The sequence below is a fragment of the Polypterus senegalus genome, chromosome 8 (assembly GCF_016835505.1).
Source record: "Polypterus senegalus isolate Bchr_013 chromosome 8, ASM1683550v1, whole genome shotgun sequence".
NCBI classification, from domain to species: domain Eukaryota; kingdom Metazoa; phylum Chordata; class Cladistia; order Polypteriformes; family Polypteridae; genus Polypterus; species Polypterus senegalus.
In genome coordinates, this window is record NC_053161.1 from 59658772 (window position 1) to 59684832 (window position 26061).

The 26061-nt window shown below is 36.5% G+C and overlaps 1 protein-coding gene across 13 annotated transcripts in view; it reads right to left on the reverse strand.

Moving 5' to 3' along the window:
- Positions 1–26061, reverse strand: part of cadps2 (Ca++-dependent secretion activator 2) — a 795011-nt gene that overhangs the window by 234167 nt on the left and 534783 nt on the right. For all 13 annotated transcript variants that reach the window (XM_039761141.1, XM_039761136.1, XM_039761130.1 and 10 more), the window contains exon 12: positions 16958–17094. In XM_039761141.1, coding sequence (XP_039617075.1) covers positions 16958–17094 — 137 coding nt within the window. The remainder of the gene's footprint in view (positions 1–16957; positions 17095–26061) is intronic.

The following is a 26061-nucleotide window of genomic DNA, read 5'->3' on the forward strand; positions in this document are numbered from 1 at the left end:
CCCACCTAAAGATGCCTCTCCAATAATGGATGCAATGCACTCACGTGAAACAGAGAGTTTCCTGTGGCAGAGGTACTTTTTCGGTGAGCAGCTATGTGTTTCTTTGCATCTAATTTCAAACCAAACCATTCCTGTTTAATTTCTTGAACAGTTCACTCTACAGAAGACATGGAGTTAATTGTATTTATCAGTTCTTTCCAAGCAATTCCTTTAACTGACACAGTGACACCACTACTCATGCTAGAAAATAATATTTCTTTCCTTTTGTTAACTTCTGTTAGTTTTTTTTTTCCTTTCTTTTTTTGCTTTGGACATTTTGGCAGATCCTGGGTACATATGGCAGTACATCCTCTTATGGTAAGATTTGAGGCATTGATGAGTGTGGATTATGGTAATGAACTGACAAAATGTAGCAGCTGACAATTTATGATTGATTGGCATTCAAGAACCTATACAGTGTATTAAGATAAAAATCAAGGTTTTGCTCATGGTTTGTGAATGTGGTGTAAGATTTAAGTTAAATCAGCTATTACGTGCAAATGTGTTTGTTAATTTCTGAAGATTTCATGAATGAGACCCATTGTCTTTAAACCACACTTTTTAACACTCACTAGAATTGTTTTGGAAATCCAGAAACATGGATGCTAACAAATTCATTTCATGGATATGATGAAATGAAATAAGTAGTAAACAGTCCTCAGCAATTTAACATATTCTGTAATTTTTTTATAGCAAACTCCAATTTTCCATGATATCCTCAATAAAACTTCTTGTCAAAAATATTTATTTTAGGAGCATTTGAAATTTTTATTGTGTCTGCCACTACTAGCCATTTTATAGGTTGCTAAAGCAGGACCTATGACCCTGCAGTGCTCAAGTGTGTGTATGTGCAGCCTAAACATTTCAGATCTGTTTGGGGGCTTGAATGATAAAGCTCTTTAATCCACTGATTGACCCTGTGTAAGGCAATTTAAAAGGTGTTTGAACTAATCTATTAGCTATCATGATTATCTTGAATCACATTAATTACTTAAGTACAATATGATATGACACGTTGCCCATTAAGCAAAACCTGGAAGTATATGAATAATTGTAATTCTGCTTCCGGTATTGAATATCTGATGTTCAGATATCTTTTAATACTTTTATTTGGTGGTTGTACTGTAAACAGCATGATGGCAGGTCTTCATTTTGTGTAATTTTTTTATGGCATTATTTGCCTTACAGTTTGTTTTTTTTTTTTACTGGCACTGGTACTCAGCTACATTGTGAACCACTGTTTACAATGCTGAGACATACATAGTTTTCTTCCATGTCCTCTGTTCATTTGGGGTCGGAGCAACTTCATTCCTGCTAAGTTTGCTCAACTCACCTTTTCTCTCTGTTTCTGTCACTCACATACATATGCACACTCTCCGTACGGGTTCTCATGATGGTGCTGTCAAACACTGCAACAGCTTAGGAGATCCAGCAACATCGATGCCAGAAGACCCGTGCTGCTGAACTACTGTTACATAGGTGACAGCATACATCACTTGTCTCTTGAATATATAATGCTAAAGAGACCATTCCAAAAACAATACAGCTGCAGCAATGTGATAGAATCAAATATTGTGACTCATTTGCCTGAGAACAATCCACAAAATGCCATTGTTGGGATGTCAAAATAAAAACAAAAATAACAACAAGAATAAATTCTGCATAATTAAAAACCTCAAAAATCATAACATGCACTATTCCTGTAAATTGCAATGTTACTATTTCATTTCTAAATGTGGTTGTGAACTTGCTATAAAAATGGATTTGTATCATAATTCCATGTGTAAAAGACTTAATGTACATTAAAAATTGTGAAAAAAAGAAAATACAGTACATCAAGCAAGCAAGCAAGAAGATTCATGTTAGCAGTAGTGGTAGAAGTAGGGGTTCTGTCACATTTACAAAGTAACAGTCAAGTACAGTTTCACATCCAGTCCAACATACATCACATTGCGATTGTTGGGCTCCATGATAAACATGAATGTATTAACATACATAAATTGAAATTTGCTTCTTGAAAATGGCCTTCCTGTTACAGACATACCTCTTTAATGTATTTGTCCATTTATTCAGTTATAATCCCAAATATTATTCCTCATGAATGACTGGAGTTTTTGTCTCTTCAGTTGTCTAATGGATATAATCTAATGATACTTTAACGGACATATTAGGCTTCATTATGTAAACCAGTTTAACAATGCCTTGGTTTAATGTGTTTTTTTTTTATTATCTTTATGTTTATGCAATATGTAATGAGTAGTCTGTCAAATGGTAGATACATTTTGCCTTAAAGCACTATACAAAAACAAACTGAATTGACATTAGGGGACATATAATGTCTCTAACAGAATGTATTATCTGATTTTGCTAACTGCTTATATGCTGGAGATCTTCTTGTTCTTCTTTCGGCTGCTCCCATTTGGGGTTACCACAGTGGATCATCTTTTTCCATATCTTCCTGTCTTCTGCATCTTGCTCTGTTACACCCATCACCTGCATGTCCTCCCTGACCACATCCATAAACCTGCTCTTAGGCCTTCCTCTTTTCTTCTTGCCTGGCAGCTCTGTTCTTAACATTCTTTTCCCAATATACTCAGCATCTCTCCCCTTCACATGTCCAAACCAGTGCAATCTCACCTCTCTGACTTTGTCTCCCAGCTGTCCAACTTGAGCTGGCCCTCTAATGTACTCATTTCTAATCCTATCCATCCTCGTCACGCCCAGTGCAAATCTTAGCATCTTTAACTCTGCCATCTCCAGCTCTGTCTCCTGCTTTCTGGTCAGTGCCACCATCTCCAACCCATATAACATAGCTGGTCTCACTACCATCATGTAAACCTTCCCTTTGACTCTTGCTGATACCCATCTGTCACAAATCACTCCTGACTCTTTTCTCCAACCATTCCACCCTGCCTGCACTCTCTTTTTCACCTCTCTTCCACACTCCCTGTTACTCTGTACTGTTAATCTCAAGTATTAAAACTCATCCACCTATGTTTACTGTATATGCAGGAAATACTCAAATATTTTTACCTTCTGTTCAAATAATGTTTTGCTATTGTTTTATTAATTAAATTAATATTTGGATTGGATTTATTGGATTAAGATTTGCTCTGATTCACTGGGCATCCATGTATAAAGATGATGTATTGTTTATTTATTTATGTCACTGAATTACAGATGGAAACATGTTAAGGAATGCTACACAAAAATAAACTGAATTGAGAAGCCGTAGAAAATAATATATAAAATATCTCAAAAAGTGTCTCTCTGCCCAAAGATGTAATTGTGAATACCATTTTATCATTTTTAACTATACTTTACTTTATTGCTCATTATAGTTTTGCTGTTGTTTTTTCTTTGAAAGATTAAAATAAATTTTCTCATACCTTGCTAATTTCATGTCACATAATTTCATTTCAGATGTTATCACTTCTTTTATATGAATTGATTGATGGAATTTCTCAACTAATAATTTACTAATAACATCTTTCATTTCTTATAGCATCACTAGTAAACGTGTGTTAGAAATTAATTAAATGATAGAATGAATCCTGTAACTTAAACATCCTCAAAGAAAACCATCAGCTAATCAATCTTCACATTTTACCAGGACAGTTACTGTATCAGCCTTACTAACCTGACAAACATAGTTTACCGGTCAGCTAAAGACCTATTCAAATAAACCTCTGGAAATGAGGCAGTTGTTTTGTTGAGAGCATTTACTCAAACAGAAAGAGTGCAACTTCAGAATGAATTACATAAATAGAAATTCAATGCAAATTTCATAAAATTACAACACACTTTGTGTAAACTACTGGATAGCAACAGACTGATGGCATAATATAGTATTGTATATAAAAGCTATGCGAAATCTGTCATATTTAACAGATTTACACAAATACAATTAAGTCAAGATTCCTAAACTTCAAATTAGCATATATGTTATATGCTAAATGAACAAAAAGATGCTTAAAAGCTATAACAAAACACTGATAATGAAAAACTCATTTATGTTAGTTACACTGACTAACCAGAGAAGAGAAGAGAAGAGAATCCTGCACAGTAAACATTATTTTTAGATGCGTTTGCAGACAATGTGAAAACCACATACTGCAAAAGCCATGTCTGTCTTTCCACATGAAGCAAGTATGCTCTCAGTGGACTGATTTTGTTGATATTTAGCACAATTGCACTTCAAATAAATTTTTCACAAAAAAAAGCATGGGTGATTTTTGAACTTATGTACTGTTTTCTTGTACTTTTTAGACAGCCAGACCTGCAGTTATATCTGCTGAAGCAAGTACACCATACTGCAGTACATGTGATGGGGTGGGTTTATTTGTAGGCAGAGTTGGATGACTAGATGTTACTACATAAGAAAGGTATAGCAATAGATGTGTATTTACTTGCTCATTTGGCGATTATGATATTCTTTATTTATTCTATACAGTAGTAATAATATTGTTTATTTATTCATCATTATACAATGTAAGTACAGTCACCTACTGTACCAGAATGCAGCAGTAGGTCTCATTATGCTGTATATTAACAGTCTGAGTTCTTTTGCCAGAAGGCTAATTATACAAATACAAAGTTTTATACTGTACATACCTAGACCACACTGACTCACTGAATACTATTAAGCTTCACTGCTACCTAGACTGATAAACTATAAAGTTTAAAAAGAAATATACTGTTATATGTGCATAAAAATGCAGTTGGCAAGTTACAATTCATGCCGGAAGTCAAACATATGGTACAGGTATTAAAAGGTGCAGGAACAAAAGATAATTCATACTGTGACTAACCTTTTAATGCACAAAACATATATATTTAGGAGAATATTATAAAGGCAACATTTTAGATATCTTAACAAGGACTAGAACTTTACCAAGGAAATATATCCTTAAAACCCACCAATGGAAAAGCACAGATTTGTAGCAAGACATGAAAAATGCATTTCTCTAAATTATGCTGTGAGCAAAGCCAAGTAACTGATTAAGAAATAAGTTTGTAAAATGCATCAACAAATACAGACGTGTACATCTAAATCTGTTACTTATGCAAAGTGATAAAATGGTGAAATACTTGGAGGCCATAAAAAAAACCAAAAGCTGCCTTTGAACGCAAAGAAATTTTAAAACTCTCAAAGCTTTCAACTGCTACCATATATCTGGTGATGTTCTTGTTTTGTGTATTTCTAACTATTTAAAAGTTTTTATTCAGTGCATGCAGTGTTTTCTTGTCCTTCTCCAGTCTATTCAACTATAAAATGTTGGTTTTCTGGTTATGAGAAATCCTAATTTAGAACTTGTATAATAAGATTGCTTCCAAAGGCTTAAAAGACATTCTTGCATAAAAGCAAACACATCATTAGGCATCTGTTTATTTTTTGGTAATATGTAGTATGAATTAAACGTGTGATACATAAGATGAGCTTTTACTCATGTTAAAATAATAATTTTAGTTGCAGGTTATGAACCCTTTGGTTAGTTAAAAGATAGAAATTCAAGTGCTCTATAACAGACAAAATAGTTTTTTGCATATTTTATACTTCATTATTTCCAAAATACAGTAGAATGAACTGTTCTGTTTGCATTGTAAAGAAAAAATAGGTAATTATTGAGAGAATTTCTAAGTAAAAATATATCATAAGGAAAAAAACTGTCAATGCATGCTTTCCTTTTTTGTTTTAAGAAAGCAATAATGGTTACTCTCTGTAAATGCTGCAATACACAGCTGGGGCACAATTTCTATTTGTCCTTAAGTTATATAAACAAGCTTCTGTCCTACAATATATATTCTATACAGAGAGATGTCTCAGCATGAAATCGCTGGTAAATTTTACATTTTAAAGTGAAAAAGCTGGTGCAATTCTAAATAGAAGACTGGCTTTGAAAATAATATTTATTGGCTCAGCACGGATGCTTATTTTATCTGATGCACTTCATTATAAAGGAGCTTTGAAGGGAATGAGACTGTTAACATTTGGCCATACCAAAGATAAAGGAGAACGGAAATAACAGAAAACAAGTGAAACTTAATAAATTGAAAAAGCAAGAGTTTATATACAGATAAGCAAACTATTGGAATGACACAGTGGGAGTCACCAAGACAAAATAAGAATTTTGCAAAAGAAGTTTGATAGATAACTTACTGTAATCAACAAATGTCTTAAAGGCTGTAAATGGAATGCAATCTGTATTTGATTGAGCATATCATTAAATGCAGGGTTTCATGGTGACTCAATGGCTAGTACCAATAGTGCTTTACAATGAAATAGTTCTAAAACAGCTAGTAATGTAAATAGTAAGGTCGACAATTTTAATTCAAAACTGAATGCAGTGGTTGACATAGTAGCCCCTGAAAAGCCACAGCTATAACACCACGATAAACACAAACCGACTGGAAATTCAAAAAGGCTAAGACTAAATGGGGAATGACTAAATTAAAAATCGACTAGGAACTGCTGAAGACTCCGATCAGCAAACACAATATAATTTATTCAAAACTAAAAACAATGCTGCAGGAAATCATATAGCTACTGACTGTCTCTTGCACCCGATACAGTCTTTGAAATGGATGCTTAAATGTTCACTGGCTAAATATGTTGCTTTTGCAGCATCTTTTTAGATACATTGTATAAGATATGGTATACCAAGAACAAACATAGCTGAACCTGTGCAGTCAAGTCAAGTCAGTCAAGTTGGGGAGCATGCACTGCTACAGTGTGTTGCCAAACCCACCACAGCATGTGTGGTTATGACGTTAAACAGCGTCCGGCCATGCAAGCGGTCCTCCAACTTGCAGGGAAATCATGGGAGCACTCCAGCCGCCATAAAAAAAACTTCACACAGCTCCGAGACAACAGAAAGGACTTCTTTATGCTCTCCGTGGGAGTAGCTCTACTGCAGCCGCCCATAGGAAGACTGCTCGCAACAAGAAGGGGATATGGGAAAGCCCTCGGGAGCTCCATCTCCGGAAGAGTCAAAACCGTTGGAGAGCAATTGGGGTCGGGTATGTTGGGGATCGGAACAGGTGTGGTGCTGAGGCGTCGCCCACTGAATGGCAACACTCAACCTGTGCAGTGAGCGGAGTAAATTACACTTCCTAAATAAAAAAGCCTAACTCATCTTCATAGGATAATTACTCAGTTAACACCATCCACGTGTGACCATGATGCAGAGCCTATAGGATATTTCAAAGAAGTCTCAGACCCACTGTTTTATCGTCAGAGGGTTCAATGGTGACCTTATCACTGCCTTATGACTTTTTTTTATACACCATTGTATCCCAAAACATTGCCTCCTGCTTGATTAAATCACACTTACATGCCTGTTGTGGAGGCGTAGCTGTAGTCAGTGGTTACTGTCAGGACAAATCAGGGTTGACAGCGTCTACAGTTAAAATAATTCTTTCATTTTCTTATCTGTAGTTCCCAGATGGTATCTGTATATCAGAGCACCATATTTATGCATCTCCTTGCTGCACCCTTTAATATAGTAGTTTAGGTCCAACTCCCATCTAATGTGCAGGCCTCATGCCCTTGTACCAATCCTAACTAGCACAACGTATGTTCTCAAACCATCTATGAATCAGTGTTCTACCCATGGCCCTAGGTTAGTGCAAAATGATGTCTTTATCTTTGCAGAACCAACCTGTGGTTAAATGTGTCTGTTCAGACCATCCCAAGTTTCTCTTTCAGCAGGTTCTGACATGTTATGTGGTAAGCAAAGGAAGCTTGCATGTTCTTATTATAGATTATATTAAAAGTTAGAGGGTAAAGGTTTCTTCTAAACCTTCAAGTTTTTTTTGTTCTCTAGTATATGCTTCATTGCTACAAGGATATCAAGTAAAATAGCCTGTAACAATAAGAAAGTGGAGACCAATAATATTAATTGTCCACAGTCCAAATGTCCACCTTTTTACACAATTGTTGACAGTGTGCTTAATATTGTATACAGCAGTTTAGTGTTATTGGATGCTGGCATTTATTCAGTTCCTCTAAAACTGCAGTAATTAATGTACTATTAAAAATGTTGACATTTCTGTCTTGACCTCTATCTAACCTACCATTTTAAAGCAAAAGTCAAGAAAAAGTAGCATTTTGACAATTAAATTACTGCTACTGGAAATGTATTAGTCAGGTTTTAGGCCCAATCATAGTTCACAAACTGCTTTTGTCAAGAAGTTAATGACATACAGTACAGCTTTATGCTAATGTAAATAAATCAGTTCTTTTTCTGCTTAATAACCACCTTACGTGGATCTACTGGCAGTGCCTTGAGTTGGATTCACTTTTACATAATGTTAAGACATTTCTTTGTCAGTTGTGCATAATTATACATTAAAGAAATAATGTATGGTGTGCGACAGGGATCTGTTTTGGGTCTCTAATTATTCCCTGTGATTCAGAAATTAATTAGGTCATCTAGCTTCCATAATTGGGCTAAAGATAAAGAATCTAGACATCAGCTTAGATGCAGAGATAAATTTCAAATCACTCTTTCAATATATTAAGATTGCATTCTTTCACTCAAGACAAACTGGAAAAGTTAGATCTCTAAAGTAATGGAGTGCAGCTGGATGATAAATTGGACTGGCCTGCCAATACTGATGCCCTGTGCAAGAAAGGACAGAGCTGACTATACTGTACAGCTATCTATCTATCTATCTATCTATCTATCTATCTATCTATCTATCTATCTATCTATCTATCTATCTAATTGCAGGACCCTAAAACCCACATTTGTCTAATTGTAAAGCCCTTCTATTATGATTACCTAAAAATGATATAACTAGGCTGCAATTAGTCCAAAATACTGAAACAAGAATCTTAACTAAAAAAAGAAAATCTGAGCATATGTCACCAGTCTTAACATCATTACACTTGCTGCCTATGTCCTTTAGGGTTGATTTTAAAATACTTTAAATTGTATGCAAGGCTGTGAATAAACTATCATCTTCTTACATTTTGTCCCCCAACAGTCCAAGAACTAATCTTAAATCATCTAACACTGGCTTGCTCAGTATTTCGAAAGTGAATTATAAAAGAGCTGGAGAGATGGCATTTGGTTTTATGCACCAAAAAGCTGGAATAATTTTACTGTTAGAAATAAGCTAATAGAGTCAAATGTCAAAGACAACTGCACAAGACTACCTGTATCTGTTAATGGTGACATCTTTATGAACTGCAGAATGCCCAGTAAGGGATGGATGGTCTTTTGACCATGGGACCTCTAGATGTTTATTTTCTCCAGGATTCAGGTGGCTACAGCTTTTGTTTACTTCTTCCTGGACAACTGTCCATAGCATTCTTTATTATGCCATTTCTCAATTCTGCTGTTTTATGTAACCTTTTACAAATAATTTTTTTTAGTTTTTCATTTTCTTTTTATAAATAGCCCAAGGTGCATTAAACATATCCATGTTTAACAATGTTGTTGTAGTAGTTTACCAATTAGTTGGTTTCTTCTTTGTGTCCAGCATTGCCAGGAGTCCATCTCCCTTCAACACACATCTGGGGAAATCAGGATAATAACTTGGGTAAATTGTCTTCAATTTACAATATAAGGAAAAGGATTAAAATCCTGAAATTAGAATTAATAAACTCTACCAGAAACGGTATTGCACTTCTTTAGGTAAGTCACAAGAAACCTACAGAAGTAGCATTTTGAAGTTCCCAACTATATGCAATACAACCTTGGCCTTGTCCAAAATATAAATGTAGATTTGGATGTTAATTTGTTACAGACGATGGAGTAAGGCTACGCTATGAACATGTGGATAAATGCATTGTAGAAAACCCTCAACAAAACCAGATAAATACATGAAACAATGTCAGCTTTGGCAATATTAAAGCATGTAACACAAATACACTGCAGAATGTGCACCTTGACATTTTCCTCATGCCAATTTGATACGTTTTCTTTTATAATTAATTTGACCTCAGTATAAATCAAGTTAAAGGAAAACACAACATGTATTGTTTAGCTGCTTTGCTTTATATCACACAGCATTCAGTACATAGGCAGAATTCATAGGCCGAATATTTATATAAAATTACAGAGATGAATGACTTGTTGGAGGCAAGTATTTAGAGAAAAACTGAAAACAAAGTGCTTTATAAATATACCTATTGACTGTTACGTCATTTCATTTTTTCTATCAAATTACAGAGAAATCGAAAATGTCTTTTACTACATTTCTTGAGTTTAAATGAATAGCAACCATATAACATAGCTTAGCATCAAATTTGTAAACCAAATTAATGCATATATTCCCAAATGCATGATCAAAGCGATAAAGTGTTTCTCACAAATCAAAACATTTTCATTTTCAGTGTGCCAATGAGTGGGTGATCCGTGTTACATTTCTTGTCATTATAAATGAGGTGATAATCGCTGTTTAAATATATATGCAATCAAGAGCAAAGCTACATTCATCTCAATTATGCTTTTTTTAATTGATAGTGCTCATTATTTTCAGAATGTAGGGTTCTGACATTTATTTTAATACAATAAAGCTATCATCATTGATTGTTTAAATTTTAGCTCATAATTACTTGATAGAATCAGGAACTATTTCATATAAGTTTAATAATATAAGGGTGACAATTACACATCAGACTAAAGATCTATTTATACTCATCTTTAATAAACTTATGAATTGTGTAAAGATCAAACTTGCTAGTCCCATGTTCATTTAACATTATACAGAGAATCAATATCATCAACATACATTTTCTTTTTTAAATTTCAGTTTATATGAATTTGTTTTTATTTAAAAAGGTGGTTGAAGCTATAATCTTGCTTATGAGGGTACAATTTTACCAAGTGAATAAATGATACTAGGTGGCACGGTGGCGTAGTGGTAGCGTTGCTTCCTCGCAGTTAGGAGACCTGAGTTCACTTCCCAGGTCCTCCCTGCGTGGAGTTTGCATGTTCTCCCCATGTCTGTGTGGGTTTCCTCTGGGTACTCTGGTTTCCTCCCACAGTCCGAAGACATGCAGGTTAGGTGCATTGGCGATTCTGAATTGTCCCGTGGGTGTGGTTGTGTGTGTCCTGCGGTGGGTTGGTGCCCTGCCCGGGATTGGTTCCTGGCTTGTGCCCTGTGTTGGCTGGAATTGGCTCCAGCAGACCCCCATGGACCTGTGTTCGGATTCAACGGGTTGGATAATGGATACCTTTCGAGACCAGAACATGGTTGCATTAGGAATGCCACTAGCACATACTTCACATTTTAAATTTAATGGGTACTGGTAACATAGCACTGAAAACTACCACCTAGCATGACTGAGACCCTATTCTAACCTTTATGTTTAAAGGAGAATAAAGATGACATTTCTGGTAATTATTGGTTATACTTTGCAAAGACCTAATTAAACCCCTTTGCAAATGTGCTGCTCGATGATTTCTTGTTTATTCTTGTGTGCATTTTTTCCATGTTCACCATTTACTTTGCATGAAAGACAATTTGCAATGTACCCAAGTATCTAGGTTTGAATTGAGAGAAATTCATAACATTTAGTCTGAATATGCACAAGGCCTAGTGAACAAAAGCACTGTCATTTAAGTATGGAACACATTGAACTGAACATTTACTATGACAGTAAAGCAAATGGAAAATGAAAAGGGCAATAACTATACAACTGAATTTAGAAAAGCTGGTGAATAAAGGTAAACCAAAGAGCCATTTATTTCATTCTATGTTAATGCTTCAATAAACAATTAATTGTTCTGCAGAAAGTAATTTACAATTGTACATTTCATGATGAATATCATAATAGCAAAGTACTTTATAAAAGCAAACAACATAATAGTAACTAAAATAGCTCAACATTAAATACAAAGTTATATTCGGCTTAACAAAAAGAAACATTTTTATTGTAGAAATGAACTCTGTTGGGAGCAAGTTATTGTTAAAGAGTATGAATTAAAAATAATCAAGTTAAAAAAAAAAGTGTAAATAAATTTTTTTAACACAGGCAAAAAGGATCTTTTAACACATATACAATAAACAAAAAAAAAAAGATCAGTAGCAATAATTTCAATGAAAAAAAGTTTCTTTTGCTTTGGTTTCTTAAAGATAGACAGACAAAAATTTCATTTGGCCATATTTCTAGGGAGCTGGAGGGATAACTGCACTGTATCTTACTATGATGCATAACATCTGAATATGTTGTCACAATCTGATGTAAGATACAAAGTTATCCCCTTATAACGCAAGATCACTATGGCAGGTTGCTCTACATCTTGTCTTAAAGCAGATGTCAGTAGCCTTTACATATCAGAATTAAAGGTTAATTATATATGTTAAAGATGGTGTTTTAACTGAACAAACACCATGTCATACATAGTGATGCATTTTTCTACAAAATATATTGGATTTTATTTAGTTTCTGTAATATTAGTATGAAGGGCATTAAACAAAACAAAAACTCCTAAATTGTTCAACTAAAACACATCGCAGACTGAAAAGCAGAGAATTTAAAATAAGTATAAAAACTCCAAATAAAGGCAAAAACTTCACTAACAGGTCCTTTTAATATAAGGATTAAGTATTGTTCTATTACATGCACATTAAGTAAAGTAATCATAAAGGTAAGATGTGTATGTTAGCTGATGAATTTTTGAAATGTTACAGACTTGGAATGCTTTATTATGAATGATAAGCAAACGTACTGAAATTAATAAAGCAATGCTGTATTTCTACACCATACATCTCATTTTCAGTGTGTACCACTTTGTCTATGATGGTATTAATAACAGAAGGCATAATATCTTTAAAATCTGTATTAACAGCATTTGTAGGCTCTATTCTATGTGACCTAACCTTCCTGTGCTTACAAATACAATAAAATGTGATACTGTACAAACTGAAAGGAGAGGTGGTGAATGCTGGGTTTAAATTCTGGCTCAGGCACTTGTGTGTGAAGTCTGCATGGTCTACTCTTGTCTGTTTTTTAATTTTCAAAGTGTCATGTGCTTACTTGGTTATTATAGCTATCTGAGTGTGTTTCTGAATGAGCCCTGTTCAGGCCAGTTCATGTTCTGCACCTGATACTGCGGGAAATGGCTGCAGCCTCTATAATCCAGATTGGGTTTTACAATGCATAGATTATTGGAAATTCATACTAAATGACAGTATACCTTTGTATTGATTACACAGTATACATGATATTATTGATTTTTACTGTACTTACTGATTATACAGTATATGCCATACCATTTTCTATGCTCATTTGTCCTAAGTAGGATTTTATGAGACAGAAGCCTATCCCAGAAAGCACAGGGTTCTAGGCAGGAATAAGCCCCATATATATCTCTAGAAAACTGTATGGTCAATGCAAAGGTAACAAATAATTAATTTACATATTATTGGGAATGAAATGACAGTACAGCTTCAAAAGATGCTTTACACAGCAAAACGACTAAGCTGACTTCCATGAATATATACAAAAATAATCTGTCTTTGAGAATAGTATACTCAAAGACAGACAAATTTAAAGGTACCTTTCCCTAACTATAAACTCCACCAGGGCTCAAAGACACAGTGTAACAAGTAGAAATGCATGGCCATATCACACAGGACAGCAGTGATTTGGGAAACCAAAAAGGGGAAGTGGAAGCAAAAGGACCCATTCAAGACATGGCAGGCGACCTGCCGCAAAGACTTCAAAATGATTGACATTGGATGGGAGGAAGCTCAAGCTATAACAATTGATCAAACTCGTTGGAGGCAACTCTCTACCCAATGCACTACACAGCACTGGAGAAATTAAGAGGAAGATTATAACAGTACAGACACATGAAATCCATTAATGGAATATAAAATAATGAAATAAATACATCAATCACTGAAGCTTGACCTTGTAACTATTAGAAGTTTTTAACATGGTCTCATGTCTACTTTTTGGTCACCCATCTATTGAAAATTTGGTTAGTTCAAAAACACTATAGTAAATATAAACCAAAGAAAGGCCTGTTCTTATTAACAGGATTTTTTTTTAAGTGTCTTACTGTTAAGTTTAATAATATTCCATTGGGATGTATAAATCATAAATATAAAAGTGCTCATAAACTGAAGCTGATATTTTAGAAAGTAAAATTGAAAATCTCTCTTTTTAATCCAGTTCAGGGTATTGTGGGCTGATGCACACTAACACACTAACTTTCAGTCATGAATCAACCTAACACACATAGTGTATCGACTTCAGGATGTGATAGGGACTGCTGTGGGCTGGCGCCCTGCCCGGGATTTGTTTCCTGCCTTGCACCCTGTGTTGGCTGGGATTGGTTTCAGCAGACCCCTGTGACCCTGTAGTTAGGATACAGCAGGTTGGATAATGGATGGATGAATGTGATAGGGAAAGTATAAAAAAAAAATTAAGAACAACTAACATTCTTGAAAAGTTCTTTGCAGCTGTACATCAGCAGTATAAACCATGAGATCAGTGTGCCATGTATTTAACTCAAAAAACAACAAATATAGAGAAAAAAAATAACATCTATAGAAAGTAAACATTATACAGGCAGGCAGTGTGGCATAGTGATTAAGACTTTGGACAAACCCTCTGGTTGTGGGTTCAAATCCTGCTACTGACACTGTGTGACCATGAGCAAATTACTTCACCCGCCTGTGGTCCAATTGGAAAACCATAAGAAATGTAATCAGTTGTATTATAAATGTTGTACATTACCCTGGATAAAGTTATCAGCCAAATAAGCAAATGTTAAAGAGTTTATGTGAAATAACCATAACTACAGTGCTCTATATGAATTAACATTCTGAAACTCAACAAAAATGGTATTATTCTGCATTGTTTTAGAGACAGATTAGTCATATAGTTTAAATAAATCATGCTTTTTTCATAGTCATTTTTAAGTATACTCAGAAAAAATACATTTAGACATATTTAAAATGTACAGTATTAAATTATTTTCCAAATTATGATTTGGATATCTCAAGCCCCCTGCTATTTGTGCAAGTGACAAGATGATTTGTTGAATTGAAATGTAATTAAATTTGAGGTAGAATCCCATTAAGAGAAATCCTGTCTTTATTTATGTTGAAAGAAATGCCTCACATTTACATCAAGCCTACATCACGGATTAAGTAAGGGGAGGGGGGGTGTAATGAAAAGTCAGCCCATCTGGTGTTGCATGTTAACGATGATTAAAATATGAAGACATGTACTTTAGCCTAATCAGGCTAGTGAAATTACAAAACAATCTTTAGTTACATAAAAGAAAAAATATATCTTTTCATATGTCTCACAAACAACTTTTAAATACAGCAGAATGGGTACAAAGACTTGATATTTTTGCTAAATAGAATAGGAACATTAGGGTTCTCGTCAATGTATTCTTATATAATCCTAAATTATAATTACTGATACTTTCAATTATTTACTGTTAATTTAAATAGATGCAAAGAGAGAACATTACATTTATAAATAATGTAAAAATGTTAATACATGTACACCTAATTAAATAAAAAAAAAAATCAAATTTTGATTTCTTGAAATGTTTATGTGTTCTCTAGTCTGTAAAGCTACTGTTTGTTCATCTCAAAGAATGAAAAAATCAATTAAAGTTTTGATAATTTTTTTACTATAATATTTAAATAATCTGTGACTATATGTGCAATTTTATGTTTGGTATTTTTCTTCAAAAGAAAGAAAGAATGAATGAACATGGGTGTCCAAAGATCATATTCAATATTTCTGATGAACTACCATTTTTGCCTATTTGCACGCAAAAACATATAAGAAAAAACAGCGGTAAGTCTTAAGAGGATGCTCAGAACATTGAACGTTTATAATTACATTAGGGACGTGCATGACTTCCTTTAACATCTCCTGATTTAAGGATAACACTTAGGCGAATCTGTCAAGAGAAAAGAAAACTCCCACCCCTGGGGCATCTCAGCTGGGATGATAAGTACTTTTTTGAAAAGTGACAATTGCATTTTGCAGATTCCCTAAATCAGCCTTAAGGCTTTTCCTGTGGCTAAATGTACTATCCACAAAGCTAAATATTGGTATTACATGACATCAATCAGAGTCCAATAGTCAGCACCCACAATGTCACTTAAAACTCCAGATAACTACAGATTTTGAAATGAAGTGTTTTCTACACAAAATAAATCATTACACTGTGTTAAAAAAATTAAAACAATCAAGCCTTCTTAAATATAAACAGTACTGCCCATTAAATTATGTCTGTTTTCTTCCACTATGACATTGGTAAAGATGTTAATCCTGCTTTTAATATTTTGTTTATTTCATTTTGGTAAGAAAGACCACATTATATGGGTAACAAACAAAACAATAGTCTTAAAAGACAGGTGTATAGAGGCAGGCAGTGTGAAAATCTATATTTTTAGTAGGAGAAATACAACAAATTATTAGGTTTTGATTCTTTTCAGTAACTATGTCACCTGTTTGTCCACTACCTGGAAACAGCACATTCTTTTACTGTCCTATTTTGTTCATCTCTCACTATAGGTTTATTATCTTAGCTCTTTTCATCCTTTAAGTCAAAAAATAAAAGAGGAAATTGCAAGATGACATAATGTCTGACATCTGGCGAACCCACTCTGCACCCTCGAATGCCTGTACAGGTGTTAGCAAATCCTACCACAAGTCTTCTGTCTTTAATTAAGGCTTCTGCACGTATTGAGCTCTCTGGAGGAACTAATAAACCACACTCTAGAGCCAGCTTGACTCTATTCTCTTCTCCACTGAGTGGCACAGCAGTAGCCTCGGAGTGTATAATTTTCATATTTGAAACCAATTGATTGGAATTCTTTATCCTAGCCCAGGGTATGGCTACTGAAAGAGCCTCAAGGTTAGCGCCACATCATAACAGCAATTTTGCACCTTTTTTCTCTCTCACATCTTTGTACTCACCAGACAGGAAAAGGAATCATTCATTCTGTGTTGGAGAGTTTGCTTCTGAAGCACTTGAAACAACTCAGCATGATCAAACTTGCAGGGATCAGCAGATATAAATTCATCCATGCCATATTTCTGAGATCGGTCTAAATCTGTTCATTCAAGAAAAAAAAAAAAAAAAAGATAAAATTATATAAAATGGAATTTTGGTAATATTAGAAAGCTAATGCAACAATTAGTTTAAAATATTATTATTTGTACAAACACTTTGAAAATAAAGCTACACCATGCATCATTAGACAAAACAAGCCTTATTATCTATTTACTTATTCATGCGTTGAATAAAGGGCTCCAAAAAATCTCCCCCACCCCCCAGGTTGTGGTAACTGAATTTTAATCCCTTTATTCTTCACACATTTTGTACTAAATTTTAAGATTTAAGTCAATTATAATAGAGCTACATCTACCTACTAGATTTTTTCTTTACTGTTTCAATATGACAGTCTTGGAGGATTTTTGTCCCCCTCCCCTGCAATGTAATGGTGCTGATTATAAAGTACGAATTATTGTAGCTATAGAAACTACCATCTTCACACAAATGAATAACTGGTATATTACATAAATAGATTTCAACTTAATTATACAAAATTATTTCACCACATTAGGCCTGTCAAAAGTGGTATAATAAAAAAAAAAAAACAGTTATCTGCACTGTGCTGGATTTTCATGGATCCATTACATTTCAATTAATTATTATGCAGTGCCTTAAAATGCAATTAAACAACAATAACCTTGGTTTTATATATTTAGAAAACTGAAATGATAAACATCTAAAAGTAAATTAATTTAGTACTTCTGAATATCTTCACTTATAAAATGATAATTAAAAAATTAAGGCAATTACAGTTGTCATTGAAAGTACAGTAATAGCTACCTTTTCCAACTAATGAAACTCACTATTAGCTTTATAGTAGCAAACCAGTTAGTAATTTTACAAATTCATCTACTGTATCTGTAATTGTCCATAAGCGATTTAGCTATTATATAGACTAATTAAATCTAATTTGAGAGAATGACACCTGGGAAAATTAATTTATTACATCTCAAGTAGTAGTAAAAATACAGTTGGTTGCTTAAAACAGTGCATTGGCCTTTATCACACCGATTTACTGTCAACAAACAAAAAAGCCCACAAATCAATATGATGCTGCTCTTGTAACACCTTGCATATGCTGTGGAGTAGAATTAAATATCCACAAATACATTTTTAAAGTTCCTGAATGCAATTCAAGGTCATAGGTCAGAATTAAAGCGCACCTGTAACTCCGCACATGACGTAGCACCATTCTTGCACAATAAAGTTAATCAACTCATGCCTCGTTGATGTGGGAGAAAATGCATTGTGAGACTTTATTCTAAGGGCTCCCATACAGCAAACACTAGATACAATATAAAGGCAAAGAAAATAATGCTGGATATGAATAACTTTAATGTCAAGCTCATCATACTATTGGTAACCACACACATTTTGTGAAAAGAAGCATTCTCATCCTTGAGAACACATTTTCCACCAAGAAAGAAAAGAAATGGTACGATATTAGGTGAAGACGTTCACTCGAAATTGTTAAAAGAAGGTAAGGTAACATTCTCAAACCTGCTTAATCTAATCTAGGCTCACGGGGGTTAAAGTCTTTTCTGAAAGCATTTGGCAGTATCTTGCATAATTACATTTTTCTTGCTGATTACCATATTCCATATTTTTCTTATAAAAAGTCTATAAATTACATAGAGGTGATGGGCAGTTAACCATGATGACGCATTCAATATCTATCCATCCATTTTGTCAAACCTGTTTTTTCAAGGCATGGTTGTGATTTGTTCATACCTATTGAGGCAGCATTAGTCTCAAGACAAGACATCAGTCAACCACTGGGCATTGTGATATGAATAGCCACAGTTACTCTAATAGTACAGCAAATCATTAATGCTTGATGCTGCATTCAAGCCAATTCAAGACACAGTATTTTATACTTAGCACAGTTGCTCTTAAAGACATCCAGAGCATGTGCGGTATTTATTAGTATATGACTGACTGTTTAGTAACTTTGCATGCAAGGGCACATATAGTATTTGTTTTACAACTTGATGTTCAGTAAACTTATGACCTCTGAGTAGAATCTATTCCTGAGTGTAAGTAATGTGAGTGCTAATGATCCTGTACCATTTACCATAAGGAAAGAAAGAGAAAAGTGATGGCTATGACCCTATTGAGAACCTGTAGATGATAGCGAGAACGAGAAATCCAGGCATTCCTCAGACCACTTCTGTGGGGATGAAGTGTATGGAGAAACTGATCATAATTCACATTAAACACAACATTCCTGCTACCCTGTATCTGCTACACTTTGCATGCCTGCATTACAGGTATGTTAATAGTGCCATTTCCCTCATCCTACACACTGTTTTGAGACTTCTGGAAAGGAAAATCCACCACTATGTCAGGATTCTGTTTATTGATTAAAGCTCCGCCTTTAACACCATTGTGCCCTCCAGCTTGGAAGACCTTAGAAGACCTTTACTTTACAGCTGGGTTTGACTTCCTGATAAATGGGCTCAGTCAATGAAGATTGGCAAAAAGAACTTGTCCATGCTGTTCATCAACATAGGCTTTTCACAAGGCTGCTGCGCAAGCCTACTTCTGTACAGTCTACTCACCTATGACTGTGAAGCAAAGCATGAGGGAAACAGTATTATCAAATTTCTGGATGATACCACTGTGATTGGGCTCATTAGTGACAGTGATGAAGCTGCCTAGAGGGGAAGGGTACAAGACCTGACTGTCTGGTGCCATAACAACAGCCTCTACCTAAATAGTCATTGTTGACTTCAGAAAGAACAAATGCAGTCATGGTCCACTCCACAACAACAGCTGTCCTGTGCAGGCAGTTTGCAGCTTCAGGTTCCGAGGTGCCCAGACCACTGACTGTCTCTCATAGTCTATCGATACCACTTGCATACTCAAAAAGACTTGGCACAAGCTCATCTTTCAGAGAAGAATAAAGAGCTTTGGTTGTGGGAACTAGAACTCTAGTGAATTTCTAATGTTGCATTATTGAAAGTATCTTGACCAGACAGATCACTGTGGGGTAGGTAACCTGACTTGCCAGGATCGCAAATTCCTCCAAAGAATTTTCCATTATCTCTGACAATAGCACCCAGCTCATTCCCTGTTTTCACTTCTGCATTCTATAAAGTTGTACCAAAGCCTCACGACTCATTCCACCCACTTCAGATATTAGCTTCTTCCCTTAAGCCATAAGGTTACTGAACTCCCAGTAACCTGATTGAACTTGCCCAGTACCATGTGCTATATACCCTCCCACGGTGCAATTGTACTGTAATTACCTTTTCTAAACTCTTGTTTACTGTATTTATTTATTTATCTTATGCCTATCTTATTTATTTATTTATCTTGTGCTACTGTATTTATTTATGTATCATTATCACCAGACAAGAATTTCCAAATATACTAACAGTGTATGTTACAATAAACATCTCTAATCTCATCCATCTTCACTCTAAAATGTCCATGAATCTACTGATGCGAGTGCCATGATCCTTTACTGTTTTCCAGATGGAGAAGTGAGAAAAGCAATTTTACAGGATGGTTTAAGTCTTCAGTAATAGTATTTGCCTTTGTAAGGTAGTTACAGTAGTGTTGCCTATGTCCAGAACATGTGTTGGCTATGTAATGGTAATATTCTGCTTCCACTTCCCTCTGCAAAGCTGTATGATCTTGGGCTGAGCTAGTGCTGTACCACGATATTATACAGCCAGTGAGAAATGATTCCACTGGTCACCTATAGACATTTGTAAGAAAACGAAAAGAAATACAAACTTTCCCTTGGCATCTGAGAAAGTAAACGCATTGAAAAGTGTTGTGCCAATTTCAGTTTGTTAGTCATTATCTCTGCAAGAAATTTAAAGCTGCTTTCCTTCTCATCAGTATTCCAAGGATGTAGATAGGAATGTGGTTTGCTTTCTCTATCGTAAAGTCTATGACTGGTTCTTTAGCTTTGATACCATTAAAGGTGAAATTGCTGTCACTGTGTCAGGTGGACATCTCTGAAAGCCATCTTATTGTTAATCACAAGGACTGTAATGGGGGGTATCATTTAATGATAGCATTGGAGCTGTGTTTGGTACAAAGGAGTACATAATAGGGCTCAACCCTGTGAGGATCAGTGTGTAGGATGTAATGCTGCCTATCTACACATGCTGAAGTCTGTCAGTTAGAAAACCCAATATCTAGTTTCAGAGGCCACCACTAAGTCCCAAGATCCTCAAGCGCAAAATTCTGGCCTGGTATGGCCTTACCACAGAACTGCCCAACCCAGCAACTGCCACAACTGGTGGTTTAACTTTGAAAGTATGGCCTGGGTTCAAGCTTTTGATATCTGGAGAATGCTGGCTCCAACTGTGGGAAAACACAGTGGAGTATGTGGTTGAGATGGTGGCATGTGATTTCCTAATCCAAATGCACCATGGACATCGGTCCCATCCAGTCAGTCAGCAGTACTGGGGTGATATGGAGAGGCTCCTGGAAACAACTGAGAGGTACTAAAGTGCTGCTCAGACGGAGAGGTCAGAGGAAAGGAAACATTCGAAGCTAACAAGGCCAAAGAGATGCAGTCAGTAGAGAACCAAATGCCCAGCCTCATATGCTGCTGTGAGATGAGTCAGGACATTTGGTCATGATTTGTCACCACCTGGAGGAGGATATGTGTGGACCAATGGAGATTGGTATTGTTATGTTGCCTTGGCTAACCTTCTCTAATTTCCTTTTTTCTTGCAAAACCTGAATAAATGGACACATAGTGTAGGCCCCATATGATTCCAGCAGCAACATCATTATCATTGGGTGCTGCTACATCCCGTTGCAATATTATGACGGAAAAAAGGTGAAGCCTATCCGCATACAAGGTATGTCAGAGCCTCCTTACACTATTATACTTGGCAGAAGACCTGCTGCTGCCTGACAATAGATGGATGTTGAACCTGGCCCTGGATTGTGTCCCACCATCCCAAGATGGTCCTCTGTCATGCAAGAGAGCAGGTAAGGGTGTGAACTAGTCAATGTGAGTAGATCAGTGTCCAGGAGTTGAACCTTGGCGCCAATCCTACCCATGAAATCGAAAGTGTCAACGGAGCTACTTCAGACATCATGTCTGAAGTATTGTTCAGACATGTTCCCTTCCCTCTTCCTTCAAACAAGAAACACAGTAGTCTCTGTCGATGGGCAAACCAATCACCAATTCAAAGGCGCATGTTTTGTGCCTGACCATGACATACTTTACCAGGTAGTGGAATATCACAGTAGAAATAAAGCCAGGTGCTGGTTCTGTGGCCCTTTTGACATGAGATCTATGACCTGGCCCATGGTCATATCCTTGGAGGCCATTTAGGCACGGAAAACACCATTGAAATGATTATGGCATGTTTCCATTAGCCTGGTATACATGAAGAAGTGTTCCGCTTTTGTAGAATGCCAGTTAACTCAAATAACCCAGCAGGACAGTGCACCTCTCGTTCCCTTGCCCATAATTGCCATATCATTTGAGAAGATCAGTGTGGATATAATCAGCCTGCTTGAAACCTCTGCACGGGGACACAAATATTTCCTAGCCCTAATTGATTACACCACCCATTATGCTGCAACCATTCCATTGCAAATGTGTCTTTGTGCATGTCAGTATCCCTAAAGAGGTAATCACGGACTTGGGGGACACCATTCACATCTGAGTTGCTCAGGGGGGTCAACAAACTACTTCACATTATTCACCTGTGTTTTTACCAACAGATGGAAGGTCTAGCTGAGCGATTTAACCAAACAATCAAGCAGATGCTGAGAAAAGTGGTGTAAGGCAGATGGGAGAGACTGGGAGCAGCTGCTTCCTCATTCTGTTTGCCTTCCTGGAGGAACCACAGGCTTTCACGGGGTTCTCACCATTCAAGCTGCTCTATAGAAGGCAACCTCGAGGCTTGCTCGATCTAATAAAGGAGAGCTTGGGTGAAGAAAAGTTCAATACTCTGGAGTACGTCTCAAGCTTGTGCGACTTCTTTGCTAACCTGTGACCCCTGATAAAAGAGCACATGGAGGTGCCACAACATGCCTAAGCTCGGCATTACAACTGAAAACCAGTAATCGCCCAGGGGACAGGGTTATGGTTCTCATACACATCTCCCACTCCAAACTTCTCGCTTACTGGGTTGGTGGATAACCTGGCTTCTAAACCTAACTGACAGACACTGGATCATTTGTATCACATAACCTCCTTAAGCCCTGGAATAAGTGGGAGGGTAGCAAAACTCTAGGAGGTTTGAGAGAGCCAGCAGTCTTAATTATGTGGAGACACTAAACCTCTAACAGAAACACAAGCTGGGAGATGCCAGTGATTAGGGAAGTCGATTCTCAACCGGCCGTACTATGCTGTTTACCCATGATATTGTAACAGAGCCGGTGATCATAATTAGGTAGTAGCAGTATTGTCTCCCAACGGTGAAGCAGGTAGAGGACAAACAGTTGGACATGGGGCTTATTGAGGAGAGCCACTTTTGGAATTCTTGCAACGACTTTTGTTGGTTTAATCAGGTCTCTGGATTTGATGCATATCCCATTCTGAAGGTGGATGATCTACTGGTGTACTTTGGGAGCGTCCAGGACTAGTACATTCTCGACATGACAAAGGGTTATAGGCTGATTCCCATGACTGTCTCAGCAAAGGAAAAAACTGTTTAGCTTTCCCAGTGGGCACTGGAAGTATCTGCATCCTACCCTTTGGGCTACATGGTCTCCGGCCACCTTCCAGAGCACTTAGGTCCCTTAAGACTTATAATGTCGCCTACCTGAATGACATGGTCATATATTCCAGCATCTCTGAGGATGTTGTACAGCATTTCTTGGCTGTCCTTGACACCATGCAGATCAACAATAAAAAGTACTTACGGGTTGACTGAAGCCAAATATTTCAGGTATATATCAGGCAGAGGATATGTCAAGCCACAATACTCCAAAGTGGATGGAAATTTTGACTGGCCTCAGCTGCAAAATAAAGGGCTAATGGGATGCTATCTGAGATTTGTGCTCCGGTTTTCCTGATTGCACCTCTTTTATATATGACCTAAAAATGGCCCTTTATGTCAACTCTTGTATTGATTACCTCTAACTTTGTTTTCCTTTTCCTCCTCCAGAATGATGCCTCAGACACTGGCCTGGGTGCTGTGTTGAGCCAGGCAGAAAACCACCTCAAACAATATGCACCCTTTCACACTTGAACATTGCATATTTCTAGCAGGTTTAAAATGTTATTTTACAGTCGTTTTTTGGTATTTTGCAAGCGTTTTCAAAGGAACTTCCATCCATCCATTATCTAAACAGCTATATCCTAACTACAGGGTCACGGGCGTCAGCTGGAGCCAATCCCAGCCAACACAGGGCGCAAGGCAGGAAACAAACCTTGGGCAGGGTGCACACACACTAGGGACAATTTAGAATCCCCAATGCACCTAACCTGCATGTTTTTGGACTGTGGGCGGAAACCGGAGTACCCGAAGGAAACCCACGCAGACACTGGGAGAATCTGCAAACTCCACACAGGGAGGACTCGGGAAGTGAACCCGGGTCTCCTAACTGCGAGGCAGCAGCGCTACCCACTGTGCCACCGTGCAGCCCTCAAAGGAACTTTCTGTAGGAAAAACCATTTTGTGAACTGTGAGATGTTCTAGCGTTGTGAAATTGTTGTGTCCCCAGAATGTCTTCTATGACTTTAGGGCGATCACACTACTGAAGAGCAGATGGTGTCAGAGTCAGGAGTGCAAATGTTAGGAATAACCTGTTCTGCACAATTCCAATATTACACACTGCTGTCAATAAGCACATAAGTACAGTGATATGTGATAGTGTCTTTATGACACACACAGAAGCTTACCCCATATCACACAAACATGCAAACACAATAAAATAATTTTGCCAAAATAAATGCCTACTGGAGTTGGTGCAACATGTAATCAAGTAAAAAAAATTAACATATTTTCGTATATATTTAATCCTGCTGTTGATGAGTGGTGAATTTAACACTAGAATTACCAGAACCAATGAAAAAATTCATAATTCCGGCCCACCTTAAATCCCTTCGCACCTCTCTGTCAGCCTCTTTTGTCTTCTAAATGTATCGATAAGCCCAAGCAGCAAGCAGCCTTATACCATCCCCCTCATCGCCTCAGAACGGCCAAGAAGTTCTCCCAGTTTCCTGTCTTGATTGATTACCTGTGAGTGAGCTACTCAGAATTGTAAGGGGAAATAACTTGATGTGCGTTTTGTGTCTAAACAATCTATGTAAACAAATCGTTAAAACAGAAATGTTTTCATGTTTTAGTAATAAATGACAAAATGCACACATGAACTATATAATATGTATTTGAAAATGAACAGCGTCAGATTGGGTATGAATTTATACTGCCGCTGTTAGTTAGAGTCAGATCACAAGTGGCGAGGGAGAGCGTGAACGAGGTTGAGATAATAAAACTGAAAAAAAAAGGCTAACTTTTAGAAATGCCATACATTTACAGCTAATTTGATGCTGTTCGTTTTTAAATAATATTGCATTAGTGCGATGCCATTTTCTGATTAGTACTATTCAGGTCATAAAATAATTTCTTCAAAATGTAACATATATTCGTCTCTTTCTTTTTTCCCCAGGTGCTGCGTTGACATCGTGTAACAGAAGGCGTGAGCTTATTCAGTGCGGCAGGAGCACGCAGGTGGCCAGTTGCTGTATGATATAACACACTTGACTTGGCGGAGATTCGCATGCATGTACTGTACAAGGAATGCACAGTAAGCACTGAGAAAAGAAGAGTGTTCTTTGCTCAACTTGCAGAGGAGCTTCGTCATTGCTTCTTACAAGAAAAGGCGATGAATAGAGCAAAAGAAGATGCAACATCGACAAGCTTCTGTTCCAAGACCTCCGCTTCCCCAGGAAAGCAAACTCAGTCAGTGTCAGGTGCCTCTTCAGTGTAATAGTAACCACAGCACAGAGATGTGTGTACATTGCAACAGG